Here is a 14,656-nt window from a genome sequence, read left to right as displayed (position 1 = left end):
AAGTGTTTGCAAGATTATAAACAATGGGAACACATCTGTGCCTTAATAGCCCACATCTCCCTTTAGCCAGTCTGCAGCCACATTATGAAAGTATACTAGGAACACTGCCTAGGACCATACTTTTGTAATGAACTGTTTTAAAAATCAATTAAGCTGTGTGTGTTAATGGGAAATGAAAATCCAATGAATTGTTGAACTCTAATAGGCAATTCTCCCTGTGTAGATTTTGTCCTTCTCTAAAGCTGGATGCAGAAACTAGGCTGCTTTTTTGTGTTTAGGGTTGGTTCACCTCTTTCTATCTGAAAAGTGCCCAGTGAAAAACTGAGATCTGCATCAAGCAAAGGTTCTCAGCAGCCTCTGAGGGGATAAGACTCTAAATATGAGTGTATATGACTCTCAGCCATGAAAAAACTCATAAACTCCAATTTCAAATGCTGAGGTGGGTAGGAATAAAGGATGAGACTGGTCTTGGTTACACACTCAAGCAACCAAAATTATTGCTGAATGTTAAAACCTGACCTCCTGACAGCCAGGAGGAAAATATACAGTAGTGATCAGTGAAGTGCCCCAGGAAATGGAGCAGACCAAAAAACCTGGCTACATGAGGGGCCTTTCCCACTTTTTCAAGAGGGTTATTGTGGTGAGATTCCAAATAGGGGCTACAGACAAATACATGGTTTCTAAAACCCCCATGGAGATACAGAAAGTAGCACCCATTTTTTCCAAGTAACACTGATAAAAGCCACTCTACATTGACATCCTAAGGTGTAGGCTGCAATGTAAGGAAAGAAGTGTGGCAAGATGTGCAAAGTACATGCTTTCCCTTGGCTTTTCTAGATGTTAGTCTTAGAGAGACCTGCAGATGGACAGAGCTCTGAGGGCCCAGTCATTCACACTTGGTGCATCCTCATGGACGAGCCAGGACTTCACCAAGGACAGTAGAGTGTCTGCAAGCTTTCCACCCTGAGAGTGTTCAGCCTGTGTCTGAGAGAATGTATGCTTAATTAGGACTGCAAATTACCCAGGTAAAATGAGGCCTCCCACTTGGCTGCCTTCCGTCAGAATGGTAGGACAGGTCCAATGAAATTTCAGTCAGGTGCTGCCAAGCATTCCGGGCAGGTTGTGTGAGCTATGGGCATGTGTGTCTAAAGGCATGACATGGTTTATTGGGAGATTTTCAAAGGAATAAAATGGAGTCGGAAGCATAAATGCAAAAGCAACTGTCACCAAAATTTACTTTTCTCTATCTTTCAGCTCTTTTTGTAACACAAAGTTGGACAGTAAGCACATCAGCTGGCAGGAGTTCAGCTATAGATACCAACACCAAGAATCACAACAGTACAAAGATTAGAAGTGCACTTCAGTCTGGCAAAAGCAGTCTTAATAGTTAACCTCTTTCATCTGTTTTTCATCTCAGCAGCTGTGATCCTGGTTAGGTGTAACTTCTGTAGAAAACCATTCATGCAGTTTCTAATCTGAAATCACGAGCACAGGAACAAAAAATGTCATCAGCTGCTCTAACATTCCTCATTTTACCTATTCTTCTTTGATGAGTCAGCATTTCCTTTGTTTCAAAAAGCAAGGCTTGCTGTGATAGAGCTGTAGCTCTATTTGCACTATTGGCTCTTTTCCCACTGTTTGAATGTCACTTGTTTAGGATTTCTGAAGACATAAGGCTGTAAACAGACCATGAAGGATTGTCACTTGTAGATTCCAAAAGGAATATCTCTTCTTTAGCAAACTGGATGGGAAGATGGGCAACCAAATGTGAAAGGGGAGGTATTCAGGGATGCTGTATAATTCTGCCAGAATCACACACAAAGGCCTATGTATTTTGTTTACCAGATCCCCCTTTCAGCAGCAGAGCCTGCACTATGAGCACCTGTTTCCAGCAGAAGGGACAAGCAACTTCCTGTGTAACAGGACAAAACAGGTAAGCAAAGTGTCTTCTTGAGCCAAAGTTCAGCATTTTTCAAGTCACGTGACTGCCTCATCCTGCCATCTTGTCCTGTCAAGAGCCCATGCAGGACTTTCTGCTGCTTTATTAATGCTAAATTACTGGGCTTTGCATAGCTATTTGAAGAATCATTAGTTTGGGGTTTTATTCAGAAATCAAGATTTAAGCATTATGCAGCCAAATACTCTAATTTCCTTCATAGTAGTACCAAGCTTTCCATATACATATAATCTCACAAAGAGAGAGAGAAAAATTTTCTGGTATCACCCATATTATGTCTCAGAGAAGTAGCAAACTGAACAACAAAAATGATGAATTGGATTTTTTTTTATGAACTGGAAGAGCTATATTCTACCATAGGAAAGCCAGAGAAGCTAGAAATTAGCTGTATCATACATATGCAACAGATGCTTATGACATTATGAAGTGTTCCAGGAGTTTGTCAGGAACAGATAAATAATAAACACAAAGTAGACATTGCTACATGCTCTTATAGCCCAAGATAGAAGAAGAGATAAGGAGAGATACTACACAGTAGTTTATCAAGAGTAAGATAAAATACCATTGGGTTTTACAGCTAACTTAAGAGTCAGAAAGGCAGCTTTTTCTGAGGTTTAAAATCAGAAATTCATGGCACAGGCACAAGTACTAAGAGGGGAAGCATGATGAATGGCATAGATAAATCAGAAAGCATACTTTCAGGGAATATTGCAAGCTTAGGCTTTTGAATAGCAATTATGGAGAGCATGATTTTTCATTTCAATTTATGTCCTGGTAATCAATTATACACTGAGCTGGATATAAGCCCTTTTGCTGCCCCATTAGAAGAAAACAAGCAAATAAAATAAGGATTCTGAATGCAATGAGTTCTCTTCCTCTCTTTTCTCTACCTTTGATTCCAGTTATCTGAGATAACCATGGAATTTTAACTTGGAAAAAAGCAAACTTGCTATGCACAGTGAGAATGACTTTATTATAGCTTCACCCTTGCATAATTTTTAGTTCTACTTGTCCTTGCAATCATTCCTCTGGCTTAATATGCCTTGTGAGAGATCTCAACACCGAATACCATAGTATATCACTAACACTGAATTTTCACCTGTCACCTACAGAAGCAGGAATTAAACTGGAAGAGGTTTCTTGATTCCTGCACATCATACTGGCCTGAACAAGTTCTGTGTGGTTCTGTGCAAGCATCTTCCTCATGCTGTGGTGACAGAGGAGAGGTTTGCTGCTGCACACCCCCATCCCACCACGGCTGCACCCAGCTCTGTCGTAAAGTATTTCTATTTTGCAAAACCACCCATCAGCCAGTGTTAGTGTCAGTACAAGACCATTAACACTTCTTATCTGCAAAACATTTTTCCCCATGGATCTTCATGCCAGTTCAGTTCTGCAATGAGCAGTACAGCTGATGGAGGCACAGAGAAGAAAGGCACTGCCGAAGTGCCAGTCTACCACCACTCACTTCATGTATTAATGTGAAGTGGCCATCAGCTTTTGGTGCCTCAGGCCACCTCAATGCTCCAGAGAGTGGGAGGTACAAGACCAAGTTTTAATCAGAGCTAAGGATGAGCTCCCTGAGAGGAATTGTCACAGCAACCCTGTCATCACTCATGCCCTCAGTGTCCCTGTGACAGGGAGAGTTCCACGTGCTCAGTCCAAGGGTACCTGTGAAACACTTTCTGTCAGCTCTGTTTGAGAGCTTCTCTGGAAGCTGGGCTACACTGAACTGGAGAGGCAGCAGACATGTGGCACTTGCACACTTACAACCTGTGGAGCTGTCTACTTTAGAGTGTAACCAGGATGAAGGATGCTGCCAAATGCAACGTGCTGCTTTGTCCTCACAGCAGCATAAACCAAGATTCCAAGCACTGAAAAACTGAAAAATATTTCCTCAGCTCAGGATTCTGGGACCAATCCTCAGAATCCACTGGGAAATGGTATCTTGGCCTCAGCTTTGATTTGGTGAGCAGCTGTAGCCATGCTCTGCTGAGATGTGCTTGCCCCAATCCAGAGTGCAATGAGAACAAGGCTGGCTGTTTCACCACCTTGGCTACCTTAAATAGATTACTAAGTTACAGTACTGCCAAAAAACTTTAAAATCCAGCTGGCTACAAATAACTGATTTTGAAGGATGATAATAAATAGGAGAATTGTCCTAAATTTCTCTTTTTCTATGCAAACTTGAAAGGATAAAAAATAGTTTGACCCAATAAATGTGTAAGCATGGATTCTGCTGTTGAAGATATCATGCATAGCAGAGTTAGTAGATTATGAGGGTTGTGAAGCATGCAAATAAAAGTCTGTTTCATATAAATTCCAGTTGTGCAATTCAGCTGCAGGTCCAAGAGGCAAACTACAGCCTTTTCTCCTATGCAGATCAGCAAAACAAAAATTATAATCACGTTTTCGAGCTACACTGTGCCTCCATCCATCCCTCAGATACCTAATTCCACTGTCTTCAAGTTTTAGAGTTTGAAGCTCTCTTGCTTCCACAGGAGCTCAGTGAAGTCTGAGAGGGAAAAGATTTTAATACAAGCACCATTTTTTTCATATATCCCATCTGAAATGAGCTTATGAGGAGCTTGTATGCATTATTCATCCCATATCCTGGCTAGAATTAATAACACATCCATTGCTTCTGATACCTTATCAGTACAGAGCTGTTCAGCTGTATTGCATTTAGGTGGAGTAATGTACACATCCGGGTTTACTGGCTCGAGAACATGATGTGAGTTCTAAGGCTCAAACAATCACAGGAATTTCTTCTGAAAGTTCCTCAGTTTCCCTGGGCAACGCTGTCCCTCGTACATATGTCTTCATTTGGCCTGGTTTCATTTCTACACGTTTCTCTCACTGGTCTGACTAAAGGAAGAACAAAAGTCTATAAATCAATGACATCTTCACTAGCCTCGTTTTTGCTCTCTCTTTCTTTCTTCTTGAAGCAGCAGCTCATCCTGTGATTTTCTTACCATCCTGTGACTTTCTTACTTCTCCAGCTTTACCAGCCTCAGAGTTCTTCACTACACTTGTACTAATTTCCTTTAAAATGGCAGCCAATTGGAAATATGAAAATCACTACTGATTGCATAAATAAGCATTTGTACTGCAGTACACAGGTCTTTAGCGAAACCAATCTTGCATGGATTTACATACATCTCATAGCTTTTCAGGGCAAAGAACCTGTAATTTGGCACAAAGTAGTTTCCCTATTGTGGAGTGGCATTTATAATGACAGTATTAGGTAAATAACTCAGGCATCCAAAGACAAAATTCATCCCTTAAGGTCATGATCTGGATTAAAGTAAGAAAATCCTAGAGAGAGGTTAGAAACTATGAAGCAAGGAAATGGATTATACTAATCAGTGAATTCAGTGATTTTTTTGTGGTCTGACAGATGAAATGCAGGTAGTGTTTTCCATTCTGTTATTACTCTTAGTGTTATCTAACTTATTAGTATGTTGACAAGGTATGTATGTCCATTGCACATTGTATAGAAGCAGGGTTATACAGACAGACAACTATTTTCTACAGACTTATTCTACAGAACAACTTTTGCACAGCTCTGACGTACAATTTATATATTAATAGATATGCATATTAAACCCATTTGCTGTCAGGGCTTAGTCCTTTTATTTTAACTGCTTATGGCCTCAAATTATGGCCTCAAATCTATTTTTTTCTCACATTAACAATCTGAGAAAATCTTTCTGTTCAGTCATAGGCAGCAGCCCTGAGTGGAGGTCACAATTCTCAGTGAAGGCTATTTACTCACAGGGCCAGTGAGAGGCTTCAGCACTGTCCCCACTTACCAAAACCTCATCTTCACTGGCTTCCCATAAAACCCTAGCAAGCTCACTCAGTACTGCTTCTCCACTTGTAGGCCCTTGCTGTACCCTGTACAGGCAATGTGACTTTAGAACTTGTCCAGAAGCAGCAGAGCGCTGTGCTCTCCTCCGAGGCAAACGCACGACAGCCTCAGGAAAGTGCACGAGTGCAGCTCTTCTGCCTCCAGGCTTGAGCTGCCTGGTGCCCTGCCAGAGCTGGGAGAGCACAGAGCTGCAGCTGCACCTATGGAATAACGTGATGCTGTTGAGTCAGGGAGGGAAAGAAAGACTCCAGTCTCCAGGTGGATCAGAAGGGAAAGGCATTTAATGAAAGTAGCAGGGTCTTTTATAATGTGACTCGCTAAGGTGACACTGGATTGGTCTCAAAGTAGAAACATCTCACTCTGTTGGTGACTATGAATAGCACACTCTGGAGAACCATATCTATAACAGCCACAGAGAGAGAGATAATAATTTTTTTAATTTTTCCTCTAAGATTCCCAGGCTTAGCCTGGGAGAAATTATCTCTGTTCTTTCTTCAACTGAACTGAGAATATCCACAATAAGGGACCATTCAGGACTGCGCTGCTGCCAGAGACTGGAGACACATTTCTGCCTGTAAAACTTGCAAGGCATCAAAACATCCTCTTCCACGGAGGCCAAGAGAATATTGATGACCAGCTAGGATCCTACATCACATCTGATGGCATCTATGTGGTGGATAGATCTCATTTCTGTAATATCAAAGATCAGCATAGCACTAGTCCCAGTGAGCTCATCCTGCCTGTGCTGCAGTATCTTTATAATTGATGTACTCATGGAGAATAAGGGAGAGGCCTAGCCTAAATTGTCTGTATCTGTTCTGATATCCTTGTCCCTGAACCTGAGTGCCATGCAAAGGTCATAAGTTCCTGCCCATAAAACCATGATATTCAATGTTTAATTGAACAATAGAACAGCTCTAAAAAGAAATACTTTGCTGCCTGAGGAGAGGCTGCAGTGTGCTGGCTCAGTCACACTGATGAGAACTGAGGTACGTTAGTTCAAATTCTTGCTCTGAACCACTGATGACATTTCCTTTTGGATGGGATGCCCTGCTGCCCACTAGCAAATTATGCAATGGGTGAATGCTGTTGTTATTCTTTGGCTTTGTATGAAACCTGTACCTAAGCAACTGGAAAACAATATAATGCCTTAAAAATATCATTAAAGCATTAATAGGTGAATGGGGAGACCTGGATCCTGGTTCCTATTTCAGGCAAAACAGAATGTCCCCTGCAGACTTCTCAGTCCAGTGGTCAGATATTGCTTACAGGTTCACTTTCCCTTACAGGGAAATGGGGATGAACCCCGAATTCCCAGATCCTTCTGACAGCTGGAATTTGGGGCAACCCTGAGGGATATTGCTACATCATTGCTTTTGATGATAAAATGCTGTGTTTTCCTAGGAACATCCCTAGTGATGGGTACTAAAGTGTGTAGCTGTGCTCATGCAGGAGCCAGGTCCCAGGAGTGACTAAGCAATGCAAGAGACATAAGTCAGTGCTGGCTCTTCCACATCCCCTCTTCAAGTGCCAGTGGGAAAATCCACACCTTGAGTGGGACACTGTGCATGGGTTTTTTACCCTAAAGCAGGCACTGACCAAGGCACCACCTCCACAAGGCAGAGAGGAAAGCCATCCAGTAAACTAGTACACCAGTTCTGGCTCAGCATGATGGCTGCAGAGAAAGCTCAGGAAGCCATAAAATAAAGATGCCATGAAATGAATGGAAAGATTATTTGTAATTAATTGCTCTTATACAGGATGATGTAAAGCAGACTTAAAATTACAGAGAATTAGTCTGGCAATTATAGATTTTGCACACACTGTCATGGTTACTTCAAAACTGTCTATACACCACACTCTAACAGGCTTAAAGGAGTTGAAACAGAACTTTTAAATCATTTGCGTTTCAAATAAAGGAGGCTATTTGTAGTAATAATACTTTTGATGAAGGGTTCAGAGTCAAGTGATATATGTGATTGATGTCCATAATAATTGCACACTTCTATAATCCTTCCTCACCCGTAAGAGTTTTACATTTTGGATATTATTAATATTCAGATAAAAATAACTTGTGGGCAATATCATGTCCTGAACATGGTGGAGAATTAATCTATTTTTGTGCAACTGTTTAAGAATGATGGATACTTTTTTCTGCTCAAGTAAACACTAGCTAATTCTCTAGACCTCCCTTTTCGGCTCATGAAAATCCAAGTCCAAATGATTTCATGGGTATTTAAAGGATGGTGTCAAATACTGAATACACAAAGATGAATTTCTCCACTTGATAAAGACCTGATACCATTCATTACATTGCAAACATTTCAGCACTGGAGTTTTATTGGGTTTTAATTTGTAAGAGAGAACATAATGAATTTAGGAATAAAAAAAAATTCAAGGAAAAAATGAGGCTGCTGAAATGTAGCCATCAAACTAGACTTCAAGTGAAAATATCACACTTGTTTTTATTCTAGATAAGCAACAGGGCAGCTGGGAATAAACACGGATTGAAATTTTCTTCATCTCTTTAATGAGTTCAAAGAGGCTTAACAAAGACACAGAAGAGTTGAACATTGCTGTGTACAACATGGTAAACAGATTAAAATTTTATACCTGAGCAAAAAAAGGAATTTAGCTATTAACTACGGCATGCAGAATAACTGATAAGTTATCACATAAACATAGCATACTGTTATTAGGTTACAGTCATTCAGATGTTCTTAATTTTCACAAAGGCTAAAGATGGAAAAAGCTCTGAGACGAGATGAATATGTGACATAAAACCACAATAAGGAAAAGCACTTTACCATCTAGCAGCCTTTCCAGAGGATCAGAATTATCTGCTGTTTTATTATCCAGGCAGAAGCAGCCACAATTCAAAGCCTGTGGAGTTAATAACACATTAGACATTTAAGCAGGTCCTGAAAATGAAAATATTAGCAGTTTATGAAGTGCTCACAGAAGACCTGAGCCTGCATTCCCTGCCCTCAAATGCCACTTTGAAGCACTGCATTTGTGAGCTGTTCCCAGAGCAGAATGAAAGGCAGGAATCTGCAGGGAATGACTGATCAAGTCACAGGCTCGTGATTTTCTCACCAGCATAAACTCCAATTCTTAAGGGATGACTTTTTACCCCATTCGATTGGCCAAAACCCACATTCCATTTTATGTAGAAACTTGACCTTTCCTCTCACTGAATCCAGTATTTGGGTGGGTTTTGTTTCTCTTTTCTTTTCTGTTTTCACCACCTAATCTATTTCAAATGCTCTGGCTTGAAATAGTCTAGCACAAGTCAAAAAGAAGTAACATATTTCTCTTCTTAATTCCCTTGTCTTTGCAAAAGATGCCTGTAGGAGAAAAGGGGCCTGAAAAGTTTGAGGTTTAACCAACACAGATTCTCCCACCAGACATGTTTCTTTCTCCTGGCAGACTTCTGCACTCCCTGATTTTCACATCAAATATAAAAACTACCCACTCCCACCACCAATATTCCTATGCTACAGATCTAGCATTTGCCTTCCTCCAGCAAAACCAGCAAACCCTGCACTTGTCATTTAGACTTGACAAGAAGATATGGGAGGGATGGAGTAGTTTTATATTTACCCTGTTAGAGACAGCCATAAACTAAGCCTCTCCCTTTTACTTCCTTGCAGTTGTATATTTACATACTCTTAGCATCAATTAACTCCCCTCAAATCATAACACCTGCCTTGACTTTCCTGCTACTGTTCTTTCACCATTTATGAATTAAACTACGCATTGAAAATGCATGTACCAAAATGGGTTCATCCCTTTGTCCACAACATACTTATTTCTTCTTTACAGTCAGACATCTTAGACATTGGTAGGTTGCGTGAAAGAGTCCCCAGGGAACTGAATCCTCTTGGCTTCTAGCTTCTTCCTGGCTTTGAAAGCTGCTGATACTTCAGGGTGGATGGAGTCCAGCCGCTGCTCACACTGGAAGGCCGTGAGGAAGGCCGTCCTGTAGTTGTTGTTCATCCAGCCATAGAGGAGGGGGTTAGCAAACGTGGAGCACATGGCAATGACATGGAACACCGTGTAGATCAGTTTGTACTCTTTCAGGTCTAACACCTGACTGTCAATGTCACTGACCAGCTGGAAGGTGTGAAAGGGCAGCCAGCTGACAGCGAACACCACAACCACGCACACCAGCATCTTGGTGGTTTTCCGGCGCCGGTGGTGATAGTGGTCATTCCCTGCCCCGGGGCTAACGTGGTTCTTGAGCTTGGTCCAAATACGGATGTAGGCATAGGAGATGACTGCCAGAGGCAGAACATACTGGATCAGGAGCATGGAGATGCTGTAGATGGTGCCATAGTTGAGCTGCCCCTCCCCTGGCCACTTCTCAGAGCAGACAACAATCTTGAAGTCAGGAATGATCTCAATCAATGAGTATTCACGGAAGATGGCCAGAGGACTTGCCAACAGGGCACTGACTGCCCAGGCAACTCCTATAATCAGGAAGCTGATCCGCTTAGAGATTCTGCTTTCCAAGTGGTAGACGATGCAGCGGTGACGATCCAGAGCGATCACAGTCAAAGTGACAGTGGACACGTGGACAGCAAGGGCCTGGGCATAGGGCACCAGGTGGCACAACACCGGGCCCAGCTTCCATTCGCCCAGGAGCGTATAAACCAAAGTGAAGGGCAAGCACAGAGTGTTCACCAGCAGGTCAGCCACTGCCAGGTTGGCAATGAAGAAGTTAGTCACTGTGCGCATGCTCTTGAACTTGATGATCACGTGGATCACGAGGGAGTTTCCAATCACTCCCAGCAGGATGATGGAGCAGTAGGCAAAGATAAGAATTATCTGTACTTCAACAAGTGTTGTGCTGTCCTTCAGTTCTGGTTTAGGGTCCAGAGCCAATTCGTTGAGTGGTGTGGTGTATCTTGTCAAGTACAGCTTAGTGAACAGCTCCATTTTCATTTCATCTGTCTGGTTGTCCTCACCTACTGCTTCCAGGGGCCCCATCCTCGCAGCAGCCTGGTCTAAGCCACAGAGCTGACCCTGAAAACAAAACCGTACAAGAACAAGTGGAGAAATTGGTCCACATGGGCTAAGACAAGAAGGAAAGAGCTAAAGCTACATCTCTTTCCTAACCCACATGCTACATTGCAGGATCAAGAGAAGATCTGGCTTAATATATTTGAATTCTCTTGCCCTTACATTTTGAAGGCTGATCCAGTAATATTATTTAGGCATGACTCCTGCTGAAAATTGGAACAGATTTCAAAAGCATTCCAATGACAAAGTTTGCCTAAGTAAATGCAGGATTAAGATCCTGCTGGGCAGCATATAATTTTTTTTACAATCCACTACATAAAACTAGTGCTTATTTAGCACAAATCTTCCAGTAATATCTATGTGAATTCTACATGGAACAGCACCATCCAGACTGTTATTAGCATAATAATCTTCCAGCTTTTCCTTAATGAAAAGTGTTTCCTTTAAATAGTTACTAAATTCTTACATGTTTATGCCCTTCCTTAACATCAGTGAACTAATTGCTGGGATCTTTCTTTAAGAAACTTTGTTTTACAATAGTTTGTACCATGAGGCAAATAAAAAATACCACTGAAACGGAATGGAAATAATAGCATTTCTTTGAAATGACAGCATAACTTATTCGTGCTGAAATCAATTCAAGAAACAATTGAAACACAGTTATACATGATATTTCCTTTCTGTGTGATGTTTCAGAAAACAGAGCTCCTTGGAGGCTGCCAATCAGGCATTCACTTCTGACTGCAGCCATAGCGAAGAGCAAATCATTCCCCTCCTGAACTCAGTAAGAATTTCACCACTGGCATAAAAATCACTATTTTTTCCCTTTCTTACACAGGCTGAGCGAAATTCTGTGCTACCCTAAGACTTTGGTAGGAACAATATATGAATGGTTTACAATCAGCTGCTGACTTGGACTTCAGTCCAATGTAAAAAAGTACATGTCCCCATGAAAACTGCATGAGGGGGCATGCTAACCAAGGACTGAGAACCTGGCCTTTCCTCGGCCTGGGAAAAGAATAAGAAATTACCAGTGCCAAGCAAACTTACCAATAAAACACCACTGTTTGCCACCAAGGGGAAAGGCAGCCCTGAGTTATTCACTCGACTTCCCCGTTCATTACCTTCCCTAAGGAAAGCAAGCGTAGAGAAGAAATGTCACTTTCTTGCCATCGAGTGCTACACATTGCTTAGCCCTTCTCAAATTCAAGTCTGCCTAAATAAACAGCTGTGTTTGGGTGAACATGGCTCTTAAAAAATTCTTGTTCTTTTTTGATCAGCTCCGTTCAATTCCTTCCATCTTCAGAGAAACATTTCACAGAGGAAATGGGGTCCCTTCAGAGGAACAGAGGTCCATTTTCATCCCTACCTCTGTTCCCAGTAACTATCAGTGACTGACATCCTTCAGAATGGTTTCCAAACTGAGAAAGGAGTGTTGGCTGCCAGCAGGAGACTGAACACTTTTTGCTTGCTTCTATCCCGCACAACACATCCCAAAGAATTTCTCAGGGCAAGCTATTTTGCAAAAGAAGCAGATCTACTGTGTGAGTGGAAAGGCATTTTCCTCCCAGCTAAACAGGTCAGAATTATGCCATACTGTTTAGTCTACATTAATTCAACAATTAATAGTGTAAGCCTGAGAGGTGAAGCACCACAAGACATGTAGCTGAGATGTGCCAGCTGCTCATACTAGTGTACATCACTGATTTTAGCAGTATAATCGGTGCTCAACTACTAGCCTAAGCCTAAGGGATTCCTTATCAATACACCTTTAGTCCACCAGGTTAGAAATGTGAGAGACCCACCACAATTTGCACAATTATGGCTATGCAGAAGTTGAGAACTGTGATGAGCACTTTCCTTTGACCCATTCCTACACCTAGGAATTACTCTTCCATACATTATTACAGTAGAGATTTGGTGAGTTCCCAGGACTGTCAGATGCTTCAAAATCTCATAATTTTTTTCAATGCAGGTAATGTCATACACATCAGTAGAAAGGTGAGAGGGCTGACAAATATAAATTCTTTCCCTTCTTTGCCCTAAATCCAGGCTCAGCCAAAAAACATAGCTTCCCTTTCTTCCCAAAAGTAGTTTCACCTATTTCTCTAGTCCCTGACTTTCTGTTGATTCCTTCTTGCAACTCCTTCTTTTTAGCAAAGCCTTCTCTTGCTCTGACACTTTTATTTTATTTGTTACTGCCCTATTCAGGCTGATGAAAGATGCTTTGGTCTTGTCAATAAGACAAAGCTGAGGGAGAAATAAAGGACAACCACGGTTTAAAAGAGAAATGAGCTCGTGTGTCATCAAGTGATGAAATAAACTGGACAAGTTTGACGTGGTCAGTGGGACAGTTCTGTGGGCAAGATATCAATTGCTTTCAAAAAATGGGGATAAAACTGAGGTGACACTCCAGGTAGTGTTTGACAGGACCCTTTCTGCTCTTTTTTTTGGGATAAACTCTCCAGGTGATAGCATTTACTGGCACACCTTGCATACTGCACCACACCGGGGCTTTTTTCCCATTTTTCCCCCCCCAGCAGCCAGATCCTCATGGTTAGGCACCAAATTGCATCTAACTTTCGGCCGAGAAAGGCCCAAAGAGGATTTACACGGGTTCTGAGAGCAAGTAAGCAAAAAGGGCAGAATACGTGATTACATTAGCAAGCAGCATTCCCATCAGGACCGCAGTGCCTGCGCTGGGGAAGGGGCTGGGGTTGCCGGCGGCGCAGCTGGCAGCAAACGCGCCTCTGGGATGCGGCGCCGCTTCCCTCCCGGCCCCCGGTGCGCTGCTCCCGGCGGGACATACCCATGCCGGGCGGGGAGACACCTATCCCGGGGACAGACATCCGTGCCCGGGCGCAGACATCCGTGCCCGGGCGCAGACATCCGTGCCCGGGGGCAGACATCCGTGCCCGGGCGCAGACATCCGTGCCCGGGCGCTGAGGGGATCCCGCCGCCGCGCCGTGCCGGGAGCGCCGCTCCGTCCCCCTTCCCGTTCTTACCTTCCTCTCGCCCCGAGCAGGCGAGCGAGGCACGGCCGGCTGCTGCCCGGGAGCCGCTGTGCCAGGGCAGGGCAGGGCGGGGAGCGGAGCCCTCGCTCCGCAGCGGGGCGGCTGCCCCGGTTCCGCCGCCCGGCTCGGCTCCCGCCGCTCTCCCCTCCCGGGCGGCGGGGCCGCAGCGCCGCTCGCCCCGTACAAAGTTTGGAGGCGGCGGCGGCGGCCCCCGCACGCCGGGAGGGCGGCACGGGCGGGGCGGCCCCGCCGCCGGGGAAGGGCTCGGGCGGGGCGCGGCGCCGGCTCCGCCTGCCGGGCTCCGGGCTCCGGGCTCCGGGAGCGGGGAAGGCGGCGGGCAGCGCGCTCGGGATGCGCCGCGTTCGGGATCTGCCGGCTGCCCCGCACCCGGGATGTGCCGGCCGCACCGACCTCGGGATGTGCCGGCCGCCCCCCGCTCGGGATGTGCCGGCTGCCCCCCGCTCGGGATGTGCCGGCCGCACCGACCTCGGGATGTGCCGGCCGCACCGACCTCGGGATGTGCCGGCCGCCCCCCGCTCGGGATGTGCCGGCTGCCCCCCGCTCGGGATGTGCCGGCTGCCCAACGCTCCCGAACCAGCGGTGGCAGCGCTGCCGGCCTCAAGCAGGGATTTGGAAAAAGAGGGAGTTGTGCCAGACCCGAGCCGGTGTACGTGCCGCACACCCGAGCCTGCTCCCTAGCTTTCCCAGTGCCCGAGATGCCTTCTGGGGCAGCATAAAGAGGATGCCTTTGCTCCGAACAACTGCTGAAATCCTTGCTTACAAACA

General features: G+C 44.3%; 1 protein-coding gene across 3 annotated transcripts; it reads right to left on the bottom strand.

The window, feature by feature from the left end:
- Positions 1-8,338: 8,338 nt before the first annotated feature.
- Positions 8,339-14,083, bottom strand: NPY2R (neuropeptide Y receptor Y2). 3 transcript variants are annotated; one of them, XR_004980180.2, is made up of 4 exons: positions 13,862-14,082; positions 11,907-11,985; positions 9,607-10,859; positions 8,339-8,714 (listed from the first exon to the last, which is right to left on the bottom strand). XR_004980180.2 is itself a non-coding variant. In XM_054514740.1 (4 exons), the coding sequence occupies exon 3, from the start codon at positions 10,821-10,823 to the stop codon at positions 9,666-9,668; it is 1,158 nt and encodes a 385-aa protein (XP_054370715.1). In that variant the 5' UTR covers positions 10,824-10,859; positions 11,907-11,985; positions 13,862-14,083; the 3' UTR covers positions 8,339-8,714; positions 9,640-9,665. The 3 variants fall into 3 exon arrangements, 2 of the variants coding, with proteins under 2 accessions (XP_054370715.1, XP_036238700.1); XM_054514740.1 differs by having other exon boundaries at positions 9,640-10,859; positions 13,862-14,083; XM_036382807.2 differs by lacking the exon at positions 11,907-11,985 and having other exon boundaries at positions 8,339-10,859; positions 13,862-14,083.
- Positions 14,084-14,656: the final 573 nt, after the last annotated feature.

This window comes from Molothrus ater, chromosome 4 (assembly GCF_012460135.2).
Source record: "Molothrus ater isolate BHLD 08-10-18 breed brown headed cowbird chromosome 4, BPBGC_Mater_1.1, whole genome shotgun sequence".
NCBI classification, from domain to species: domain Eukaryota; kingdom Metazoa; phylum Chordata; class Aves; order Passeriformes; family Icteridae; genus Molothrus; species Molothrus ater.
The sequence above is the reverse complement of the archived record's forward strand: the minus strand, read 5'-3'. Positions and strand labels throughout refer to the sequence as shown.